Here is a 25,215-nt window from a genome sequence, read left to right on the forward strand (position 1 = left end):
AAAAAGAATATACTACACAATAAATAGGTGAATAACAAAAAAGAATATACTACAAAATAAATAAGTGAATAACAAATATGAATATGTTACAAGCTCGGGAAGGCCAGCATGAGCCATGACAATGGTTTCAAGCTACATGGTTTAATAAGTAGGTAAATAACAAATTAGAATATGTTATAAGCTTTGTGGTTCAATACATAGGTGAAAAATAAGCTTCATGATTCAATAAAATGCAACAACTCTAAAACACTACAGTTTGATAGTACATGATAGTTTACTGTTGGGTCGGGCATGTCCTCCGGTCATGGCCTGGTTGTTTGCAAAGTTTACACTTGCGTAGGCCATCAACAGCATCTGCTTCATCCATGTCACCTTGCAGCATCATTGATCTAGACCTTCCAAGATTCATGTGTCATGCTCGAGGATAAGGTATCCACGTAGGCCCCTTGATCGCTTTGTAGCTGCTTCCGATGTTGAAGGACCGCATCTTTGGAAGCCATGTGCTCCTCAATGCATCTATCGTGAAGTACGGTGCTACGTACTATGATCCGTTATTGCCGCCCATGTCCGTGCAAGTGGCTAAGACATGCGAGCAGGGGATATGGTGCAATTTTTGGCTTATTGCATGTGCATTTAGCCTCATGAGGCCCAAATTGACATTGATGCACGATGTCCCCTGTACTATACCCTGAAGCATACATACGGCGGCACATGACCTCAAAGTCATTGTTCGCTATGTCGTAGATCCTCAGCCGATGAAAGTGTGCCTTGTTCCTCCTTCTGGTTAAGGTTGCCTCCACTTTAGGTGCGAACCGCGTGCTGCAATTCATAGTAGCATTACCACGGTCTCGAAAGTAGTCCGTCGTTCTATAGAATGTGAGCTCAATGATGGCACACAACGGGAGGCCCATTACTCCCTTTTGGACATTATTGAACGGTCTGCTATGTTTGTTATCATGATGGTGTATCTAACATGGGATACAAAAATTTTAGATGGCATATTTGCATAAGACAGGGTTCAATATGTAATTTAAATTCTAAGTGCTAACCTGGCACCGTGAGTGTTATGGATTAGAGCCCAACGCTCTGCCAACTTACCCGCTATCCACTGGCTAAACGTAGCATGTGAACGGCTAACGATATTTTATCCCCCAACCATTTGTGTTCATAGATGGTGCTCCCGTTCTTGTTGATCTGCCATCATCTTGCGAGTGGTCTCATTTAACTCTCTCCATATCTCGTTGAACTTCGTCTGCTGGTTCTGCAGACACAAAACTTTGAATCTCTTTACAAGAGACTTGCTGTGATACCTTGTATACAGGTTCACTCCCAAGTGGCGCATGCACCACTTTCTCTCCACATTAGGCCATACAATGGTGTAGTTTGTGCTATCATGCAGCATGTCCAACGCATGCAGAAGACTCTTATTGCGGTCAGAGATAATGCAAACTCGTTCCCTGTTGCCCACGACACATGTCCTTAATAAAGTGAGGAACCACAACCATCTATCATTGTTCTCACTCTCAACCATTGCAAAGGTGAGAGAAATGATCTGATTATTTGCATCCGCCGCCATCATTATCATAAGGGTACCATGGTACTTGGCGCTCAGAAATATGGCATCCACGTATAGAACCGGCATGCAATGTCTGAAAGTTTTGATGCATTGTCCAAAGGACCAAAATAACCTAATGAGGTATCGGTCAATGGTGCTGTATGACCCATCCTCTAGTTTGATCGGCTCATCCGCCATTGCCCATTGAGTCCTTGGATTCTTCATGGCAATCTTCTGCAGTAGCCTTGGTGCATAGTTGTAAGACTCCTCGAAGCTTCCAAATAGCATCTTCAACGCCTTCTACTTCGCTCGCCACACGGTGTGGTAATTGATCAGCATACCCGCCTTTGTTTGCACCTCCTCCATGATGGATTTTGGCGACAAACAAATATTCGTGTCAACAAGGGTGATGAGGAGTTAGGCTATGAACCTCACATCAACGGCGTGGCTCACATTCCTAATAGCATCTTTGTTACATGTATGTGGGGTATGTCTACTGATCACAAAATAGTTCTCATATTTAGGCTTATGTGCTCCTACGAAGTAAGGACAAGTCGGGTGTTTGAAACACCTAACCTCATACTCCGTAGGGTTCGACTGGGTGTACTTGTAGTCCTTTCTTGTCATTACAGCATAGTTGTTAATAAAGTGGACGACCTCCCCTTATTACGAAATTGTTGCCTGACCTGGATGTCCCTATTCTGGTATCCCCGGTTAGATAATGTGTTATACTCAACGACGGTACAATTCAGCAAACCAACACCACAAAAGTACTGGATTGTCGGCACCGGATCGTCATTGTCAGCATCTTTTTTATCCCCGCTAACACAAACTTAATCATCCATACATCCTGCATCTACATCAGAATGGTTCACTCTAGCTCCATCTCTACCGAAACTGCCCTCCCCGACATGCCCTCCATCCTCTTCATGCATCACCTGATGCACTGATCCTTCCATGGTACTCACTACATCACCATGTAACAGTCGTGGTACTATGTTTACGTACACCCCCATATCAAAGTTCTCCTCCAATGCCTTACATTAGTACAAAGCCCATACGTTGTTTCTTCTCATCTCAGACAACGTATGGACAACGATCAAACTGTTTGGAATAACCTATGGCCGCACACCCTCCAGAACAACAGTATGGGATTGCTGGTTTATACGCAAAAGACTCATAACATGTGATTTCGGGTCATCTAGGTCATTAGGTACCTCAACCAAACTCTCTATGTGCTCACAGTTCTGAATTGTTACGAACATTCTATGCAAAACTACGGGACGTTCTCCATAATAAATATGAAAAGTCATATTGTATCTGCTAAACAAAGGTACATCTAATAAAATTACTACTTATATGTTTGCACGATACACATGTTAAATATGTAAGTAATTAACAATACTAATTAAATCATCATTATTACATAAAAATGAAATAATTAATATTCAATATTGAATTGAAATATTATTTAAATTAACATGAAAGTTACATTGAGCAAATATTCAATCTCCTTATAAATTGACACTGCACTGTTAACCTATTCATAAATTTCTTTGCGATGAGTGAGCTGAGCTGAGGTGCCCTGAGGTTTTTTTTTTTGACTAATCAATTTTGCGTTACATACTATTATACAATCTACTAACCTAAGCAAATAAATACTATTACACAATAACACGCTAATTACTATTATACAAATTCACACTAATTACTATTACACTATCTAAGCAAATAATCAGATTCATATAATCAAACTAAGCAAATAATTGAACAAATATAATTACCAGGTTAAACACTCTAATTACTATTATTGCTGCAAGTACTAATTAAAAATATAATTTAAGTACTTATTGTTTCTCGCGCTACTGCTCCTCCTACCTCGTGTTGATTCTCCTCTCCACGCGCTGCGCTGCTGCTTCTCCTCTCCTCTCCTCCTTTGCTGCTCTGATGCTGCTCCTCTCCTCGCTCCTTGCCTCGCACTGATGCTGTTCCTCTCTATTCTAGCCTCGCGCTGCTGCTCTCCACTTTTTACGTTGTGCTGTTGCTCTGCTCGTTTTATAGCCTACACGGCCACCATGCGACGCATCGAAAGCTTGAAAAAAGCAGCAGCACGAGCGCGACATAACGTGATGCAACACGACACGGCCAGCTTTCGACAGCGACGCGACGATGCGGGCCCATCGACTTTCGGCAGTTGAGGTGCCGAATACGGCACTGTTCGCCGTATTCGGAACCTCAGTTGTCGAAATCTTCGTGTATTCAGCAACTGAGGTCCCGAATACGGCGAACAGTGTCGTATTCGGCACCTCAGTTGCCGAAAAAGGTGGGACCGGCACGTTTTCAGTTTTTAAGATTATGAATTCGGATTTTTGGTACTTAGCTGCCGAATACAGGTGCTATATTTGCAAATACGACGATCTGTTATTTATTTTGGCAAATATGCGGGCATATGTTGACTATTTTTGCATTTTTGCCTGAAACATATTATTGTGTTATGCACTTCAGTTGATTTATCTCCAGTAGTATGAACTGTGGAGTCACATGACAGCAGAATATTAGGAAAGTAGCACTGGCATACGAAAGGATAGTACAAGGAAAGTCCATTTGCTTGGGGAAAGTTGGTTGCCTCCATGATTTTCCAAGATAGAGGACTACAAGTGCATGATGCAGAGTAATAACACAAAATTCAATTGTTGTAAAGCCGATCTACATAGGGTTCGGCTCAAGTCAAGTTTGGTGGACTCATGCCAAAATAGGAAATCATGAGAAAAGAAACATCTCCTACATCTCTGTCTACTTATGTTTGTATTTACTGTGTTGATCGTGAGAGACAAAAAGTTTAAGGTCCTAACCGCTGGTACCGTAGTATCGCAACATCAGCATCCATGACAAGGGAACGACCAGAGTTGGAAGATGGGGCAGTTCAGAGACACCTTGCAAATGTTGACAGCGTAACATGTTGCTCCAAGCCTGGAACTTCCAAACGAAAAAACACAATTTTTGTGTTCCAACTCAATTGTCAATTGTCAATTTATACAATTTACTATACATGTCTGTAATCTGTATTGCGTATACCATATCCGTGTCAACTATACAGCATTTACAGGAACAGGGGCATCGTGCCAGGCAAGCAACAGGTTAGAGATGCCCAGGAAGGTGGAAGCTGACGTCTTCCTCTTGCTGAATCAATCCTCCTGTTCATCAATTCAAAAATGCAAGAACTCGCCTTGGTTAAGTTCAACAACATATTGTTCATGCATCATGGCAGCCACACCTTGCGAAGCTCTTGGATCTCTATCCGTGAATCACTGTTTGCAACCTCTTCACGGATAGATATAGAACGGGCCATTTGATTTCTCAGCTTTGAACTCCTTGTGTACGTACAAAGCCTTCAGCTCATTGCATATGTACACGCTCAGACGAAATGCTTGTCATAAAGGCAGTAATTTGTCATTAGTGTTAGCTGATAGAGGGGAGAGTAGGTTGATTGAAGCCAAGGCCAGAAACCCCATCCAAGGAACCAGGGGCAACGTGTTTCACTTGCCCATACCGCCTGATATGGCGGTGGAGCCTGGCCAGGAAGGTGCTGTGACAAATGGTAGAGGTATCACAAACCACAGTGACATGCTTGCGTGCCCTTGTGATAGCCACATTGATGCGTCTGCTGTCACCCAAGAACCCCACAGCTCCCAGTGGATTTGAGCGAACCTGGATTGGATACAAAAATACACATCACTGGAAGTATGTTGCAGTCTCAAGGAGTTCGAAAATGAAGACGAAATAATTGTTATCTGATCGGCATTGCCACTGCGAATCTCATTCATACTTATATGATATAGGGATCAGAAAGAGAGCAGGTGTGCTACTGTGCTTACCATCGATATGACCACTGCATCCACCTCCCTCCCCTGAAAGCTATCTATGGTTGAAACCCCAACAGCAGAAAGCCCTGGATATTCTTCTAGCTTATCTCTTAACAGTTGCACTTGAGCAATGTAGGGAGACTGAACAACTATTGCAGTTGGAGACACTCCTGCAATCATGATTTTGAGGTGCTTGTCAGTTCAAGAATCTGAGCATAAAAAAAATCAGGGACAACTGGACAAGTGATATCAATTAATGAGAAATGCTGACTAGTGACTGATAATCCTGATGTATGTAGAACCAACAGAACTGAAATAAGGATAGAAAGAATATGCAAAGCCAAGAATAAAATTATTGTGTGATATTCATGTAAAGAAGTAAAAGATGCGTATCTACCACAATGGACAAGATTAAGAACATGCTGTGTGACTATATCTGCTTCTCCTTCATTATAAAATGAACCTGTGCCAGCAGGGTCTAAATGCTCCTTGCAACCAATGTTTAGGGCTCCATATGGCATCCGAGTATCAAGTAAGAGCAGTGGGCAACGTGTTATCCAAGTAGCCTGAAATCAAAAGCTACAATTCAGATATAATTTATAGGTTTACATTCTGTAATACCCCAAGTATTAAGGAAATAAATCGCAAATATTTTAGAAATAAAGCATTTGACCGGGAAGAGTACAGAGAGGGCAAAATTTGACTTTTTGATCCATATCCCAGATGGATGATCAGAGACCGCAGATGAGTAGAACTCATTAAAACGAATTCATTTGAGTATTCAAACACCTCATTTGGACACCGATTGAATCCGTAGCGAACCCAATAAATTTAGATCCTTGGATTGAAAAGAAAAAAAATGAACAAACTACTGACTGAGTCGCGGTCGGCTACCGTCGCTTAATTGGGCTTCGAGCCCACAATCGAAACCCGGGCTGCCCTAACCCTAACCACCTATCTCAGCCACTCGAGGTGCCGTCATCGCTGATCGACCACGTCGCTGCTTGGCTGCAACACCGCTTGTTTGCGCGTCCTGCCCGGCTGAGTGCCCTGCTAGCAGCCGCCGTCGCTGAAGTGCGCGTCTTGCCGGCCATCGCCATCTGTGCCTCATCATCGCCCATAGTCGTCAACATGTGCTGCCGCGGCATTCCCCTGCACCGCCGTGCTGTACTGCATCATAGAGCAGTCGTTGTCATAGCCACGGTGAGCCTCTACTTCTACTTGTTCTGCTGTGAGTTCGCCAAGAGGAGCAAAGTTATCCGAGAGCAGCCCCATGTACAATAATTGTTTTCCCATGAAGAGTAGCCCGTGTACATCTAAGTGAATCTTGCCATCTCTCTCCTAATAGCAACAAAACAGCACACCATTAAGATCACAGATCCTAACACCATTAAGATGTATATTCTGCTAGTAGGATAGGTATGTACATAAATTAAATTGTGCTTCATCTCCTCCAGCTCCTTCTACATGTTGCAGAGCCAGGGAATATGAAATCATAGAATGATGTATACTAACATTCATCAAAAGAAAATTTAAGGGCGCTTGCAGGAATGAACCAGGCCAGCTCCTACTTGATCTGAAAAAATACTACGCCCTAGTTAGCACGTGGAGTAACAACCTTGGTCACAGTTCTACCAGTGAAATTTTTAAAGCTGCAGGGACTTGGACAATAGCTCACTTCAGTAACCGCTCATTGATTTTTATCAAATTTAATGCTAGCTGTGTTGTGGTCAACCCTGTAAGTTTTTGAAATAGGCCTGTCTTTCCTAACCAACCTGCTGAGAATATGGTCTCCCAGTTTCACAGTGACAGTTACATGAAGCATTGCGTAAGCATCTGGTCACTACACTAGCGTAATCTCAATCACAAACACCTAGATCAAACTAGGAGCCTGTACTACTGTCTAGCCAAGCCTGTGACCCAAGCTCTGCTTTATTCTGTTTCTTTTCTTCCTACATGTCTCTACTGTGGATTTGTATAAGAAGCAAAGAGTATAATAGAGGACGAACCTTGAGCATAGTTTTAATCCACAAGTTTGGGGAATCCTGGTATAGAGGGCATGACACCGGTTGCTCGTCACGGTTAAGGCAAGTACATGACGAACCTGTTGTTGGGAGCCATATGGTTTGGCTTTCTACTTATTCCGTTATTAATTCTCTAATATTTTATGCGTTCTTGTGATTTCATAATTTGAGTTTCGAGATGATGTTGTTCACCAACTTGATTTCTACAAACCAGGATGCCGTTCATATCGTTCAAGTTCCATGGATTATTTCAATCCATAGATGTTGATTGTGTTCATATCAAGTGACCAAGTTTCAATTATTTCCTTTAAATTCCATTCATGTTCTGAGGAAATCGGATATGCAATTTAGTTCTTATATTCATGTTCCTGTGAATAAGTGTTGGCCCCACTTGCTCGGCTTTACCGGTAAACGATAAGGATGCATTCAAGATTGTCCGTTTCAGACGGAAACTACTATTCCATTTATGGTTCTTAAGAAATTCAAGATTGTCCGTTTTAAACGGAAATTATTGTTTCATCGTTGTTTTCAAGGAAAAGGAAAGCCTCACTATTTCTCGTTCTTCATTGATTTCGATGGCGTATGCTCTTCTAGGTTCTATACCGTACTTGCTGAGTGTTTTTCTCACTCTTGTGTTTTATTTGGTTTTTAGGTACCCTATGATCGCGGCATGCATGGAATGGGAGGAGCATCACCTTTGAACCTACACATTTCAATAATTAGTCTTTTCCCTAAAGCATTAGAACAATATTTGCTAGTTGGTTAGTTAAACACATATTTGGTTGAGTTGGTCGTTTGTATCGGGTCCTGAGTTTGGGTTGTGATGTTTACTTTCTGCTTATGCTTATGAATACCATGCATGTGAAAAGGTGTGTATTTGCTTGTGCAGGGAAGCGGCAGCTCAGGGGAAACTCTGCCGAAATTTCTAATAATTTCTGAACTTGTTGGGTTTTTAGTTGAGAGTTGGCAGCATCCTGGTTTGTAGAAATCCGCAGTGTTACACATTCATCCACAAATTCAGGATTGCTAGCAATAAAAAGTGCATTCATGAAAAAAATAAACTAAACAAGAACGTGTGAATTTCAAATAAAAAGGCACAACAACAAGAAGCAAGGCATATTGGATTTGGTCCCAGATGGAGCTTGGATTCAACCATCTGTTTCATACATAAAACTCCATGAAAACAATTACTTTCGACATCTAGATATGAGATATAACTAAATCTTCTAGTCAATTCAGAACGAAACTGAATCCAAATACATGCCCAAGCCTATCCAAATAATATAATATCCAAGTTGAATAAAACCATCAGGCTGTTTTTTTAGATAAAGGAAACTTTATTCCAATATGAAATAAGGTTCCGGCCTCTACGCTGAGCAATATGTTATATCCTGAATATCTTAGTGAGTTATTCTCCATTGGAATTTTCAAACAGTTGCCAAACAGCTTGAACAGAGAAGTAAAATCAACTAAAAAAAAATCTACATATGTGAATAGGTATAATCGTCTAAGCACTAAATACAATAGATTTTGGGCAACAACATGAATTCTGTCCTAATATATTATAAAAACATAGCAAAACTATAATATTATGAAATTTACTTCTCGAGCCTTATCTAATTGTATAATTTTCACATATTTAAACTCAAAACCCAAACATATATTGATGGCCAAAGGTCAAACAGTTTGACTACACAAAACCCAAAAGGACATTTTTTTTTGGGGACAGGCTGTAAGTAGCTTAGTTCAAGAAACGCATGAGTGCAAGATACCATCATAGTGTAACATCAAAAAACTAATAGGAAAGTACGCCATAAATGAAACAAGCACACTGAGGAAGGGCATCAAGAAACTGCTGTGAAACCAATGCGAGATAGTTGTTCAAGGTTGCTTATGCAGTGTTTGTTCAATGTTAAAAAAGGGTGCTTTTAACAGTTCTATTGCTAGAAAACATAGCATATCAATTTAAGAAATCTACTTTCTTTAAAGCTCACCAATCCCCTGAATTTAGCCTAAGTGGTCTACAGATACCGTATAGGCAAAAGTTATAGAGAGTCATAGGATGCATTGAATTGCATCCCATATATGGGACCATGAAATGAGATTCTGCATCTTATTTGTGCACTTGTGCAATGGAGGAGACACTACTGGTTGCACTTTGCACTAGTCTTGGTAGGACATAAAATAAAAGGTTGATGCATGTGATGCGCGAATATTTTTCTACTCAAACTCAACTTTTTTCTCCCTTATTCCAGGGTGTTATTTCGTCTGCTCGTAATAACTGTTTATTAACATGGTCCAACTAACTTCTTGGCCTGCTATGGTGGCACTGTATATCCCTCTTCAGCCAGTGCTCTCTGCTATACTGTCGATGCTTTTTCTGGGAAGCCCAATTTACCTTGGAAGGTATGAATAAGTTTGTTACTTGTTAGGCACCTTTTCTTTTTTTTTATCTTCTTTCTTTTAATGTGAAATATATTGTTCCAGACTCCAAAGCCTCACCTACTTACATGTAGATATGCATAAAATAAAATGTTACATATTTATGTGTGTCTCCTGTTCTAACATTGATCATTGAGCTATATTTTTGTTTGTAGCAATTAATGTGTCTCATTTCCTTTGATCTGAATTCTTATTTGTAGTATTATTGGCGGGCTCCTAATCATCTCTGGTTTGTACCTTGTCACCTGGGCCCGACATAAAGAAAAGCTGACCGGCATTGGAGCATCTTATGTAAAATGTGCATTGGAAACCCGTGACAGTGATTCTCAAGTCGTAAAGAGTGGAAACTTGGCCTCCGAGTCCTTCATATCTCTTTCTAGGATGTGGAATGTACATCTTGAGAAGTTGGTGGTTTTGTGGTCTTAGTCTGAGCTATCCAGCATCTTCTTCCTTTAGGTACCTCCCTTACTGAGAATATAGATGCAGAAACATGCATTACAAAGAGTGAAAGTGCTGAAGAGGTATTGGTAGGGTTGTCTCGACAATGTTGCCTGTCGTCCTAGGAGCAGTTAGTTTTATGTAAGCACAAACGAGACTTATACAAGTTAGGTTTGTGTTCATTTGGTTTTGTGAGACTTAACAACACTATTAGGTTAAATGGATATATGATCCTTGCACTAGATGCAAAGTCAGCTCCACCTGCCAAGTGAAAGCAGCAGTATGTACCCTGTCAAATTCCTACATATATATGAATACATATGAACTTTTGTACAGTATTTCAGGGAAAGGACTAGCATCTTATTAGAAAATATATGCTGACTGCTAATAAGCGTACAAAACTGTTCATTAAAAAAAAGACTTGCTCTAGGTAGAATATGACTGTTTGACTTGGCCTTGAAAATTTGGAACAGAGTACTAAGTGGGATAGTGTTAGTTTGACAATAAGCAGGACGGGTGTCAGCCATGATCTAACTGCCCCATCGGCATCATAAACTACCTTCATACATTGTTCAGCTGAGTCAGCTCAGTTGTTTGTTTATAAGCTTCTAAGTTCGAACTACTACTGTGATGTTATGTGTGGCATAAGAAATATTTGGATTCGGTCAGGATTTTAGCTACGGACTATGGAGGCGCATAATCTCTATTATTATTTATTAACTTAAAAGGTACTAGCCATAGAGATTGGTCATAAATTACACAACTCCTAAAACATCGCTCTGCTGCGCAAGTTTTATGAAACGGCTCGGAGACGATATGTTTCTCTATTTTTCAGAACCTTTTGAACGAGTATGGAATATAACTTGTAAGTTTTTCAAAAAGTTAAAAAAATCGACTCTTTGTTTTATAGGATTTCACGATCAACAATGGACCCCCGCCAGATTGGCTCTCCGACCACAACACTCGACAACGCTAGATGGCCACTATGGGACTTGGCGGCCAGGAAACTAAAAACAATCAGATGGCCAAGAGCTCTTGAACAGTATGGGATGGCTGCTCGCGCAATATTAAAGGTACGAATGGCTCGGGATAATTGAAAGTACATCTAGCCCTTATGCGTGATTTTAGTAATTAATGACAATACCTATAGACTAACTATGTTATTGAGAATTGTTAGTATGATGTTCCATAGGTGATGCATGGAGGAGAGATATGCATCAAGATCAATGAGCTCTAGGTGATGCTCGGGTAAGTGATGATAATACCTATAGACTAACAATGATGTTGAGAATTATTATTAGATTATTTCATAGGAGATGCATAAGCAATCAAGTATGGATTTATTGAGAAATACCATGAGTTCAAAGAATTGCATCAAAGTCATTGAGATCTTAGTGATGTTTATAAGAAAAAGAAGTTTGAAGAATGAAGGCTAAGTTATTTGTATAGATCAAGTAACTAAAGGTATGCTATTGTCAATAGAGTTTTATGGACTATATGTGCTTTTATGCTTGAGAGTGAGTTGGGATTAGGATCTGACAGCGTATTAAGTAAAAGGGTACCCTGACTAAACAGATCCCACAAAGGGTGTAAGCAACCAAGGGAACGTACTTCTGGAAAACTGGTCATTCGGACAACCAGGATAGGATTACTGTGGCCAGGACAAGACCTCCCGCGACCAGCCCCACTGGTCGCAGGGCCAAACTTTATACACCCATTCGAGATGCCTTTGCTGGAATGCACTCAAATGCATTTCGTCACCAGGCACCGGCTCCGACGGATAAAGTCATGGGTGGTGCAAGGGGGGTAGTATTGTCCCATCCCGTAGCGATAAAAGGCTACGAGGTGAGGCTTCATAGACCGGCGCAGCACTGGGCTGCAGATGAGACGTTATTGGGAACGATGTGGAGATGCAAGTGGATGGGGACGGTGCAGAAGGGCATCGATCCATCTCGTCGCATTAAATGTTGTGAAGTAGGACTCTTCAAGCCTGGTCACAACGGCGCACGACGGCACGGCATACGACATCATCTGGGCAGGTGGGCATGCCTGGTCCTCCACAATAATGATTTGAGTTAGATATTAAAACGGGCAGAAGCCATCTTGTAGGGCCCACATGTAAGTCCTCCTTCATCCCTACTATATAAAGGGATGAGGACCCATTCAAGGAGGAGAGGGCTCCGGGCAACCAGCTAGAACGTCATCTGTAACCAGCTGAGATCTACAATAGCACAAACACAGGATGTAAGGTTGTTATCCTCCGGGAGACCCAAACCTGTATAACCCCTTGTGTCTCCGAACCCATCGCCTACATATAGACATGCCCAGTCTTTGAAACACGGTTCACGCGCCCACTGTCGAGCATACCACGGAATCACTATCAGGGATTTACCCTCGACATTTGGCGCGCCAGGTAGGGGGGGGCATTTTGTCGTTTCATCAAGTTTGAAAAAACTTGATTAGGCTACCCATGACCAAATCCACGGCAACCACTGAGTCCCGTTCCAAGGACCCCAGCCGTCGCGACGTATTCGTCATGGGGTACCATCCGGACGAACCAGGTGTACTCCAGGCATGAGACATCGAGCTAGAATCAGGAAGCTCCGAGACCCAACACGAGGTCTGCATGGTGGCCCATTCCGCAGGGGGCGCTAAAGGGCCTCACACCTCAAACACCGGCGATGAACCCCCGGCTTTTCGCCCAGAGGGAAACCAGCCTGGCGTCGGATAGGCAGGTGCTTCAAGACAACCCCAGCATTCCCAGCACCGTCCCGAAGAGCCCCTGCACAGGGCATTTTCTATGGTGATGTCTTCACCTAGGCCATCACGTCGCCCCAACACTGGGGGCTCCCCATCTTGCGACCTATCGTCGCTCCACGCCCAACGTCTCGACTACAAGACCATGATGCCAGCGCAGAACCTCCAGACCCTACGGGTTCTCCTCAGCCACTCGCCAGTGCCCGTACCGGAGGGTTCGCCGGTAGCACCTTGGCTACGTAATCTCGCCCTCCTAGTCGAGACCGCCTGGCGCCAGACCACGTCTGCATGCATCGCGCCTGTCGCGAGGTCCAGTGAGGGTCACGGAATAGGTCTCGTGCTCCCCAACCATGGGGAGTACCCATTGACCACCACCAAGTCGGGATGGCCAACCCTCCAACCTACGGGACTCCCTGTGCCTACGTGACCTTCGTGGCGTAATCCAGAGCCAGGTGGCCACTACAGAGGAGGAGAACAAGGCCCGACGGGTGCTAGAAAAAGGCACACAGCCCTACCGTACGCCTTCCCCCTGCAGGGAGGCATCGGACGGCTCCACCCCGTCGCCAAGACCCAAAGACCGCCACCTCTCCCCTAGGACACGCGCCACCGCTCAGCAATGAGTAGCGTCCCATTACGGGACAGAGTGTAACGCCCTGTTTGCCAGGCTATGGGAGGTGCGCTGGCCGGACAAATTCTGGCCAGTCCTAGCCGAAAATTATGACATCTCGATCAACCCGGAAGAGTTCCTACATATCTACACCACCATGGTGCAGGCCAACATGATACCATGAAAATAACTTGCAAAACTTTATTTTTCATACAAGTGCTTAAAAACCTCTTTAATGAAAATATGAGCAATTTGAAGTAGCATATTTTGTGGGAACTTTATAGTTATGTTTATGATTCATCTAATTCCAAATATGCAAAAAAAAATCCTTATCAAATCCTTGAGCTACTCCTATATGTAATATTGGTGAAAATCGTAAAATCTTTTGCTTAAGGTTTTTAGTTCAGTTTGTTTTGCCTTATTAAATATGTATGATTATGAGATGTTGATATTTTGTGCTAAAAGAGATATTCGTTATAATGTCAACTATTTTGCTATGTTTAATTTTGTGCCTAATCTCAGACTCATGCTTGACTCGTCTTCAAATTGAATTTGTTTCAATTGGTATCTATCTCAATTGGTATTTCATCTTTCAATTGGTATCTTTTTGAAATCTCTTTTGGCATATCTTTAAACCTCTTTGACCTATTGTATAGCTTGTTCTCCTCATATAGTTCATAATTGGATAAGTGTATTTGGTTTAACTCAAATTATGAGAAATACACATATCATAAGGAGTTTACACTATATATGATATTGCACTAGCTTTCGATGATTCTTTTTTTAATAGAGCTAATGTACTTCGGAAAGAATTTCCTTTTGACAATCAAAATATTTTTGGGAAATTTTCTCTTTTAGCAAGTCCTTCATGATTCTATTAATTTGATGTCAATTAGGGGAGAATTTGTTTCGATGATTCCATTTTGGTATTGATATCAATTGAGGGAGAATTTAGACTAGATGTTATATTTTGTAAGAGGGTTTTACTTATGAGGGAGAATTTGTAATCTCATATGTTTGTAAAGAGGATGTCATTTTGGAGAGTTTCAAAAACAAAACCATTCAACTCTTTTTTGGAAGTTATTTTGTTTTGCAACCATATTCATCTTCATACACACTCTATCATGCTAGCTTGATATGTATAAAAGAAATTTCATCTAAAATTTGAGATAGACAATATATATAATGATATTCAAGATTCATTCGCACATGCATAAATTGTGTAGTTTACTATATACATATTGGTTTTGATTAACATCAAAACTTTTATGGAGTTTGATGTTAGTAAAGCTAGTTTTGGAAACCTAAAATGTCTTTGTGATCCTTTTATGTTTCCAAAACTTATCATTTCTATACATTTATCTTCGGATTAAATGTATACTAAGAACTTTAAAATTTTATCAAATATAATCATCTAGTGAGATTTTCATTAATTATCAAAATAGGAGAGATTGAAAGTGCATATAGCCCTTATGTGTGGTTTTGGTAATTAATGACAATACTTATGAATTAACAACGCTATTGAGAATTGTTAGTAGGTTATTCCATAGGTGATGCAAGAAGAGATATACATCAAGATGAATAAGCTCTAGGTGATGCTCGAAAAGAGAAACTCATAAAAGATTGGTGATAAGCGTGAATGTTAAATTACTTGTGAAGATCAAGTAATTAAAGGTATGCCATTATCAATAGAGTTTTATGGACTAACCCATATGTTTTATACTTAAGAGTGAGTTGGAATTAGAATCCATAAGAAGACATAAGTTGAATTGAAATCATATATGCCAAGAGTGAAGAACGAGATTAGACTCCATATATGATAAAGTGAATTTATTGAAAATATCGGAAACAAAATTATTTTCTATGGTAAGATGGTAAAGGGCAAGCAAGACTCGGCTGCGATAGACCATTTGGTGGTGAAGGGCAAGAAAATGGCTTAACATCGAGGGACTAAAGCGATTGTAAAGAGCGAGTGAAGGCTTTGTGCCAATTGATCGTGTGAGGCTATGGGAAGCTATGGGTGACTCGTATCAATCATATGAAGAATCAAGAAGATATGGAGTGAACATTATATGGAACTTGGCAACCCTCAAGGTTTGAAAGAGAAAACCGGTACTTGAAAGTTTTCAAAGGCTCAAATTGGTTCAAACGAGTTTTACATTTGAATTTGAGTATAGGTATGCCGCACTATTAAGAGGTATTCAACATAGAGCTAATTGTCGTGTCTTGGTGCTCAAGAGTTTTCTAACCAACCCAAAGTGAGAGTTAGCTTAAGGAGCCCGGTGCGAAAAGTGTGGAATTATTCGAATTAGGTTTTAGAGTGTTCCTAGTTTGATCCTATGTGTTTGGGATCAGGAATTCAGTTGGGATATATAGCCCTGTGAATAAGCTTTCCATAGAGTTCAAAATTGTCAAAATCGGACTTTGGGATCAAAAGTTATTGTTGTTTTCAAAAAGTCGGTTGTGTAGAACTCGAACTCTCCGGGTTGACCCGGATACTCCGGGTTGGCCAGAGTTTCTGGGTTTAGCTCCGAGCCAAATGGTCTATTAGGGCCTGAGTGTTTCACCCGGATACCCTGAGTTGACCTGAATACTTCAGGTGACCGGAGTCTCCAAACTTTACTCTGGTTATGGCTCTCAATTATGCGTTCTAGTGCCAACTCAAAGACTCTAGGTTGACTCGGATAGTCCAGATCAGTACAAAAAGCTATGTAACAGCTAGTTTTGGGGGTTGATATATATACCCTCTCACCTCTATTCTTTGTTGCTACTGCTTGGGCACGAAAGAAAAACCTTCTAGAGCCCAAAGAACTCCCTCTCACTCTAATCTAGTGAGTCATTTGAGAAAAAAAAAGTGAGTTGGATTGTGAGATTGAAAGATTGAGCGCAAGTGAGTTAAATCCAATCTTGAGCACTCGAGTTCATCGGTAAGAAGTTCATCATCGCATTTCTTACTCTTGGAACTTTGAGCTCCTAGGCGGCTAGGCGTTGCCAGTGAGCACCCAAGGTTTTGGTGTGCCGTGGGAAATTTATCAAGGCTTCGATTTTGCCTCTAGAAGGGAAGAAATCAAGAGTGAAGCTAAACTCAATTGTGATCGAGCTTGGAGAGGAAAAGGGTTGAGAGAGACCAGGCTCAAGTGTGACTGAGTTCCTCAACGGAGACGTAGGAACCTCTAGAGGAGGTGTCCGAACTTTGGGAAACACATATTCTATCTTCTCCCTTGTTTCCTTGTTATTATGTTCTTGCTTAATATTTATGCATATTACTCGATCTACTTGTTCGTGTAAAATTGATTTTATATTCTCCGTGGATCTACTTGGAATCATCACTTGGAACATGCGACTTCATTTGGTTTGAGCTAGAACTCTTTAGACGTACTTTAATTTCAGTTTCAAGTTCTTTATGTGCTAAACCCGGAGTATCCAAGTCAACCCAAAAACTCTAAATTCTGTACAATTTGAACCCGGAGTATCCGGGTCAACCCGTAGTATCTGGATGAACAGTTTTTTCAGGATTTTCTTTTTGAGTTTTATTGCATATCTTTTGCTAGATTTGAGTAAAATTTGTTACCTTAGGATTGTAACATCCACAATTATTTAGGTGATTGTGCACTAGTTAAGCCTAACATATTTAGGACTTTCACTTGTGAAAAATCCGTTAGTTTTTTTCCGCTACAAGTTGAGATCAACGAAAAAAGGGGACGAATTTTGTAAAAACTTCTATTCAGCCCCCCTCTAGGCGACATCATTGTCATTTCACCCCTGCGTTACAACAAAAACAAAAATTGCACAAAATGATATCAAGCATATGCAAAAGCTATTGCTTACATCAATAGATCTAGAAGTTATTCGATTGATTATACTCTTACATGGACTGGCCCGTGGAGCGAGCCTGTGGACCATGCCCATGGCCTATGATGGACTAGGGAGATACCCCTTCAGCCCGATCTGATCTAAGTCGTTGGCTCAAGATTAGACAGGTGAGGGTGAAGAGGGGAGGTGGCGGCGGCGGCGCATCGAAGGAGCAGTGTCACATGGCTGTGAGGTGGCCGGAGGAAAGCAAAAACCTCATCGTTGGCCTCCATGCATGACGACTAGCGGTAGAGGGGGTTTACGGGCTCATAGAGATCTCACATGGGGTCTCGAGTTGAGTAGACGAGTGGCGAAATGGCTTGGCAAAAAGCTCCGATGCGGCAGTGACCTCATGATGCGATGGCAAGATGTTAGGGTTTGGGAGATTCGGTGAGAACGACGAAAATGGGATGGAGGAGGGGCAAAGGGACTCGGACGTGGCTTATATTGGGAAGGGGAGGTGTAAGGGGAGGTGGATTCAGAGATGGCAAGCAGTGAAGGGGGTTTGTGGGTGCACGGGGATCTCACATGGGGTCTAGGGTTGAGCAGACGGGTGGCGGGATGGCTTGGTGATGAGCTTCGATGCGGCGGCGACCTCGTGATGCGACGACTAAATGCTAGGGTTTAGGGGATTCGGCGAGAACGACGAAAATGAGGTGGAGGAGGGGCGAGATTGAGGTCGAAGGTGAGGAGAAGAGCGATGCCCAGGTCAGGGAGAGGCCGAACGGGTGAAGTGGGAAGGAAATCGAGTATTTTTTAGTGGCATAAGGTAAGTAATTTTAGCAAAGTTTAGGGATAGTCTGCAAGACGTGCAGGCAGGATGTCTTGCCTATCTTGAAACGACCACTATATATATTTTAAGTAGTAGAGATAGTGATTCTTGCACCAAGGCAGAACATCATGTCTCCCTCACGTCCGCTCCCTCTATTCTTGATAAGCAATTAGAATAAAATTATATTTGATAAGTTTGCTTGTAGTCTTCTTAATCTGTTTGGTATATATGCTATGACACGTCTGCATCATTGGAAACTTTGAGTATAAGCAAAAGTGCCTAAGTTAGATAGTTTACTCTTGGTATAGTTTGATAAGTAAGCATCACAGACACATGTTGCATCTATATGTGCCAGCGAGAGTGCAAGTGCACATAAGTTGTGGCCTCCATTTGAATTTGATCATCCAACTATTTATGTTGGGAGGGATCAAGCTGCCTCCCTCAAATGGACAAGTGTATGAAGTAGTGGGACACTCAATCAGTACTCACTACTACTCTTATCATGGTGTGCTGGGAGATCAATATTCAATACTACTCTCATCATGGTGTGCTACATTGAGAACAATATAGCTATACTAGGTTGCGATATTCTCATCGCTAATGTTGCAAATTATGAACAACATATGTGGAATACACTACCAAAACAATTTATCTGTGCTGCATACAAAGTTCTTTGTTTTTTTTTTTTTGTTAATTTTGTTCATAAGGTTATGGCACCTCTTTTGTGTTTCACAAAGCTAGCACCTCTTTTGTGTTTCACAAAGCTATTGTAGATAGGACTCTAACTTTATTATTCTTTTAAGGTAGTGCTCTTAGTACCATGTTTCTAAGTTCTTTTTATCAAAACTATGTGATTTGACTAAAAAAATCTCTTGCTTTAGTATTGGTTATGACTATCAATGCAACAGGCTTTTTTTTCTGGAGGACAACTCTAGCAAGAAATTCCTCCAACATAGCAGGCAATTCTCCAATTTAGACGTCATATGTGATAATTCTACAATTCAATCATCATATGTAAATTTTTGACTTCTCTTATAACATACAGATATTTAACTAGTTTGTTTAAAAATCTGGCAAATTTTCTCAAAGAGACCCAGGTCCAATCAGGCAGTGCTCTGTATCCGGCAAGATCAGAACTGTGGCCATCAGCGCGAGGGCAAAGTGTTGAAGCCCAGCCCACTTCAATAATATCGTACCCCACCCAACGGAGCAAAGCACATCGGGTGGCTGAGCAAACAAGCAACGGCAAAGGGGACAGCGAGTCGGCGACCCGAGGCGGAGTGAGATCGGGATCGGCGGGCGATGGCGGCACGGGAGCAGGACGGCGAGGGCAGGCGGGCGCACGCGACGCTGGTGGGCGTGCAGCTCGTCTACGCCGGGTACCACGTCATCGCCAAGCAGGCGCTCAACGTCGGCGTCAACCGCGTCGTCTTCTGCGTCTTCCGGGACCTCCTCGCCCTCTCCGTCCTCGCCCCGCTCGCCTTCTTCCAACACCACGGCTCGCCCGCTCAGGCGCGGCCGCCGCCTCTCACCTGGCGCCTCGTCTGCTCCTTCTTCCTCCTCGGGTTCACAGGGTAAGCTGCCCGCTCACTCCCTAGTCAGAATCACAAAGAGGGTTTTGGAACCAATGCTGCTGCTGCTGTGTGTGTGTGCCTTGCAAAATTCATTCTTTGATGCCCTCACGTGTTTGGCCTGCAGCGTCTTTGGTAACCAGCTGCTGTTCTTGCTTGGCCTCAGCTACACCAATCCCACCTACGCGGCCGCCATTCAGCCGTCCATTCCCGTCTTCACCTTCATCTTGGCCCTCATCATGGGGTCAGTCACTCAACCTGACATTCCACACAAATTCGCACTTCGACGTGCTCTTAAAATTTAAACATTCCGCGTGTTTCAGGACTGAAACGGTGAGCTTGGTCTCAAACGAGGGCCGAGCCAAGATTGGTGGTACAATCGTCTGTGTGTTGGGTGCTGTTCTTATGGTGCTGTACAGAGGGCCAGCGGTGTTTGGTAGCGGCGAGCTTGAGCTTGATGTTCATAGTCATGGTTTCATGGCTGATATGTCACAGCCTGAGCCAGCTGGATCGCTAGTATCTTTGTTCATGGCGTTTGGGCTGCAAAAGTGGCACATTGGAGTGCTGTGTTTGATCGGAAATTGTCTCTGTATGGCTACTTATCTTGCGTTGCAGGTATTCGTGATTTTCAGACTGCTGAGACACTCTTTTGCTTATGCACTTTGGTGTTTATCAAACGGGATGCTTGGATACTTTAATTTCCAATCAAACGTAGGTGCAGAGCAAGTTCTGCAAGCCTCTTTGAGTTATATTAGTATTTTGAGTGGAAGAATTTATATGGCATCAAATCTATTGAGAGCATTATAGTTTGATATACATTTCAGTCTTAAAACCTTGCCCATAGTTTTTCCTCTTCTCGACACTCTTGCAGTAGCAATGATGAAAGTTTAACTTTTTTTTCTCCTAGAAAGAGCACATTCGACATGCTGTGTTGCCAACAGGTCATCAGAGCATTCAATATTGAATTTGGTCTGACCTTTAGATAACAGTTATAGATGATTTGTGTAATGAACATTGGGTCTTTATTAAAGGAGATCATCTCTCTGACATTCTTCGATTAATGTTATCTATGTTGCATACTTGCATTTGACTGCCTTCTGTATCTTGCCTTTCACTCTTTCAGTATGCCGAAACTTGTGCTAGAACATCAACATGGTAAATTTGTTTTGCAGAAAGCTCACTTATTTATTATTCTTATCTTGTTCATGTGTTGATATTCCAGGCTCCAATTTTGGTGAAGTATCCCTCGAGTCTGTCACTGACAGCATACTCGTACTTTTTTGGAGCTGTTTTAATGGTTATTTCAGGAGTTTTTGCAACAAATGATAATGGCGATTGGAGTTTGACTCAATCTGAGTTTGCTGCTGTTGTATATGCTGTAAGCTTTCAATTATTACTGTTCTCATATGTTGCGACTGTGTCATTTTGTATGTCTTACATTCTTGCATCATTACATACACATGCTGTCATATGCATGTGATAACTTATCTGTTGGTACTTGGTGCTGAACTACTGATGCAGTGTATTGAGTAGGATCTCATGTATGAGACTATGAATTGAGATTCTGCATCTATGCTGTGTAATGGTGGAGACTTTGTTTGCACTTTGCACTAGTCTATGTTGGCCATAAAATAAGTAGTTGATGCACGTTTTTGCTACTCAAACTCATTTTCTTCCCTTATTCCAGGGAGTCATGGCATCTGCTCTTAATTATGTTTTATTGACATGGTCCAACAAAATTCTGGGCCCTGCTATGGTGGCACTTTATAACCCTCTTCAGCCAGTGGTCTCTGCTCTATTGTCTATGGTTTTTCTGGGAAGCCCAATTTACCTTGGAAGGTTAGAATGACTTTATCACTTGTTCTACTTTTTAATTTACTTAACATTTTCCTTTTTGTGCGAAGAATACTGTTCCAGAGTGTCAGTTACTTACATGTAAATATGTAATACCATAATATGTTTTATATTGATGTCCTACTCTTATTCTAACATTGATTAGTGAACTACAATTTTTTATCTAGGCTTCTAGCGATTCACGTTTCTCATTTCTTTTGGTCTGAACTCTGATGTATAATCTGTGTCGTTTATTTGCAGTATTATTGGAGGGCTTCTAATCATCTCTGGTTTATACCTTGTCACCTGGGCACGGCATAGAGAAAAGCTGACTGGCATAGGAATATCTTATGTAAAATGTGCATCAGAATCTCGCGACGGTGCTTCTCATGTCTTGAAGAGTGGAAACTTGGCCTCCGGGCCCTTTATATCTCTTGCTAGGCTGTGGAATGTGCCACATGAATCTTGAGAAGTTGATGATCTGAGTCTGAGATATTAAACTTCTTTTAGGTACCTACCTCCCTTACTGAGATTATAGATACAAGAAAACATGCTTTAGAAAGAGTGAAATCCTGCAGAGAATATTCTAGTGAAGATATGTAGTATTATCTTGTAAGAATGTCGTGTGCCCTCCTAGGAGCAATTAGGTTTATGTGAGACTTACACCAAATACAAAGTCAGCTTTACCGGCTAAGTGAAAGCAAAAGCATATCTCCTTTTAAAATTTCTTCTACACACGCATGAAATTTGTAGCCAGCTCTGACATATGTTCCAAGTGAGGAAAAGTTAATCTGTATATCAGTGAAGTGTCCACAATAATTCGTGTACGTGAATGCTGGATGATCTAGAGCTCTTCGTACTAGTACTATGAACTATTCAATATTCACTTGTGTGTTTATTCAGTATTCACTTGTGTGTTTGTCTTGGAATCCTGCGAGCCCGACGTACACTGGACGCATGCATGATGCTACGATCATTGCTGCTGTGACCGGAGCTGGGCCTGCGTGACAAACAGGCCGTGGAAGCCGTAGGGGACGCGGGCCGGCAGCTGCACCTCTGCGACGATGTCCAGCTGCGGCGATCGCGCGTCCATCACCACGAACCGGTTCTCGCCCGTGCGCTCGTTGTGGACGTAGCACACCAAGTAGCCGTCGTCCTCGTTGCCGTCCCCCTCGACGTCGTCGGGGACGAAGAACGGTTCACCCGCGAAGCACCCGGGCCCGAAGTCGCGCCGCGCCACGGTGCAGTCGCCCGTGCCGGCGCGGTCGAAGTCGAGCTTGGCCACCCCCGCGATCTTGGGCATGGGGTCGCCTATGCCGAGGTACCCGTACCGGTTGCGCCGGCCGAGGTAGCCCGGGTGGATGACGCCGAAGTCGAGGTTCCCCGCCGAGAGCGGGGTGCGCGACACGTCCCCGGTGCGGAGGTTGAGGCGCACCAGCTCGACGGAGGAGTGCACGAGCTCCAGGCGCTCCAGCGCGTGCTCGATGGACAGGACGTTGGGTGCCACCAGCACCAGCTGCTCGCCGTCGGCCTCCTCCCACGCGTTCAGCGAGTGCATCATGTTGAAGCCCGGCACCTCGAACCACCGCATCTCCGACTCGTCCGTGGCGTACTTGGGGAGCACGCCGAGCCGGGGCACCTTGCCGGAGTCGGACCCCACGGGCGCGCCTCCGCCAACCACCATGTCCATTGGCTTCATGACGATCTGTATCTCCGGGAAGATGGCGTACCGCTCGGTGACGGCGAAGTCGTGCAGGAACGACGGCTGTTGCACGGAGAAGATGGGCACGTCGGGGCCCTTGTTCCCGGCCGGGTCGAACCGGAAGTAGGTGACGAACGGCGGCACAGGCCCGTAGCGGAACGCGAACAACTCGCCGGTGACGGGGTCCTTCTTGGGGTGCGCGGTCATGCCCATGACGAGGCGGCCGCCAAAGTCGCACCTGCCGTGCGTGATCACCTCGCCGGTGGCTGGGACGACTCGCACAGCGTACGGCAGGTCCGACTCGCCGAGCGCGTAGAGGCGGCCGCCGAAGAAGGCGAGGCTGGTATTGGCGAGCCCCACACCCTCGGCCGGGTTCATCTGCCCAGTGAGCACCCTGGCCGCCACGACGGCCCCGCGCACCATCCCGGCCACGCCGTGGAAGCCGGAGAAGACGTTCGGCATGACCGGCGCGCCCGCGTCGCGCTCCACGAGGTACTTGTACGTCTGCACGTACCGCGAGCAGAGGACGGGGTCCGACGACGGCGACGACGCCGTCGGGAGAAGGAGAGAGTGGAGCATGCCGTCGCCGTCAAAGAGGTGGTGCGGCCCGCGAGGGAGGTGCTGCGGGTTGGGCCCGTTGCGGATGTAGGCCCCGCCGGCGAGGCAGCGAGGGATGGCGCCGCGCACGACGGGGCAGGGCGTGGGCGGCAGCTCGTCCACGGGCGCGAAGTTGCTCGACAGCACGTTCCGCGGGTCCACCGACGGCCGCAGCGCCGGCGGGTCGACGAACGTGTTGATCACCTCCTCCAGCGCGTTGCAGAACGCCATCGGCAGGGAAGCGGCTGCCGCGGTAGGCCGGCGGCGAGGCCGAGCCTGCGCCTGGCTCGGCGCAGCGGATGATGCCCTGCCCGCCCTTGCAGTAGCAATTCTTGAATTGTTAATCTTGGCCACAGCGGGCTCTTCCTGCTCCTGTTTCTCGATCTGCTTCGGAGTAGTGTACTCAACATTGTCAGTGGCCGGAGGGGAGGTGAGGACGGTGGCGGCAGCAGACGGCGGCGGGGACGGGGTGCTCTTCTTCTTCCTGTAGCTGGAGTTCCGTGCAGCAGCAGAGGCGGCAGGGGAGATGTAGTGAACCCTCCTAGATGATCTTGAAGCATGTGCTGCAGTGACAGGGTAGAGATCAGACATGCAGAGGTTAGAGGTGATCAGTGTTCTCTCCATTCTGCAACCTGCCGATCGATATGTGTTAATTTGGATCGCAGCCTAGGTCTAGCAGCTGGAGTAGCAATCTGCTTGCCAATTTGCGTACTGGTAGTGCTCTTGCCACTTGCATAATGTGGCTATTTATAGGCAGGAGATACTAATCTTTGAACTGGTGATTGATCCTTGTCATCCGAAACGTCCCTACAAAGCATATATATTTTTGGCAATTCATGGAGACTTTGAAATGGTCATCTTGGAAAGGGCATGCCTACACTTTTGTGAACTTGCAAGTGTAAAATGTGCAACATGTTCAAAACATGCTTAACATTCATATACGAGAAAAACAACTCTGCGACTATCTCTGTTACTTATATGACATTGAGATTTGTGCTAGCAGGGAGAAGATCTCACTCATAATGTTTTCCTTCTAGTTTTTCTCTCACAAAGCAAGCACCGATCTCACAGCAAACGGACCTTGAGATAATACATGCGGGTATACAAATACATGTGGTAAAACTGCACTCAGGGAAGTATGACAGAAAGAAACAATTTGTAGCATTATCTATGTGTATTATAGTAATTGCTATATTTCAACC

General features: G+C 43.7%; 3 protein-coding genes across 3 annotated transcripts; 1 reads left to right on the forward strand and 2 right to left on the reverse strand.

Annotated features, from left to right (window-relative positions):
- Positions 1 to 4,541: 4,541 nt before the first annotated feature.
- Positions 4,542 to 7,451, reverse strand: LOC133919612 (uncharacterized). Its single transcript, XM_062364052.1, has 4 exons — positions 7,428 to 7,451; positions 5,816 to 5,984; positions 5,431 to 5,588; positions 4,542 to 5,263 (listed from the first exon to the last, which is right to left on the reverse strand). The coding sequence occupies exons 1-4, from the start codon at positions 7,434 to 7,436 to the stop codon at positions 5,015 to 5,017; spliced, it is 585 nt and encodes a 194-aa protein (XP_062220036.1). The 5' UTR covers positions 7,437 to 7,451; the 3' UTR covers positions 4,542 to 5,014.
- Positions 7,452 to 18,787: 11,336 nt separating this feature from the next.
- Positions 18,788 to 22,554, forward strand: LOC133919614 (WAT1-related protein At5g45370-like). The gene is made up of 6 exons (XM_062364054.1): positions 18,788 to 19,884; positions 20,009 to 20,125; positions 20,205 to 20,496; positions 21,104 to 21,259; positions 21,569 to 21,720; positions 21,976 to 22,554. Exons 1-6 carry the CDS (start codon positions 19,613 to 19,615, stop codon positions 22,181 to 22,183), a joined length of 1,197 nt encoding a protein of 398 aa, XP_062220038.1. The 5' UTR covers positions 18,788 to 19,612; the 3' UTR covers positions 22,184 to 22,554.
- LOC133919613 (9-cis-epoxycarotenoid dioxygenase NCED1, chloroplastic-like) lies at positions 22,410 to 24,637 on the reverse strand. The gene has a single exon (XM_062364053.1). It carries the CDS (start codon positions 24,635 to 24,637, stop codon positions 22,688 to 22,690), a length of 1,950 nt encoding a protein of 649 aa, XP_062220037.1. The 3' UTR covers positions 22,410 to 22,687.
- Positions 24,638 to 25,215: the final 578 nt, after the last annotated feature.

This window comes from Phragmites australis, chromosome 5 (genome assembly GCF_958298935.1).
Source record: "Phragmites australis chromosome 5, lpPhrAust1.1, whole genome shotgun sequence".
Taxonomy (NCBI): domain Eukaryota; kingdom Viridiplantae; phylum Streptophyta; class Magnoliopsida; order Poales; family Poaceae; genus Phragmites; species Phragmites australis.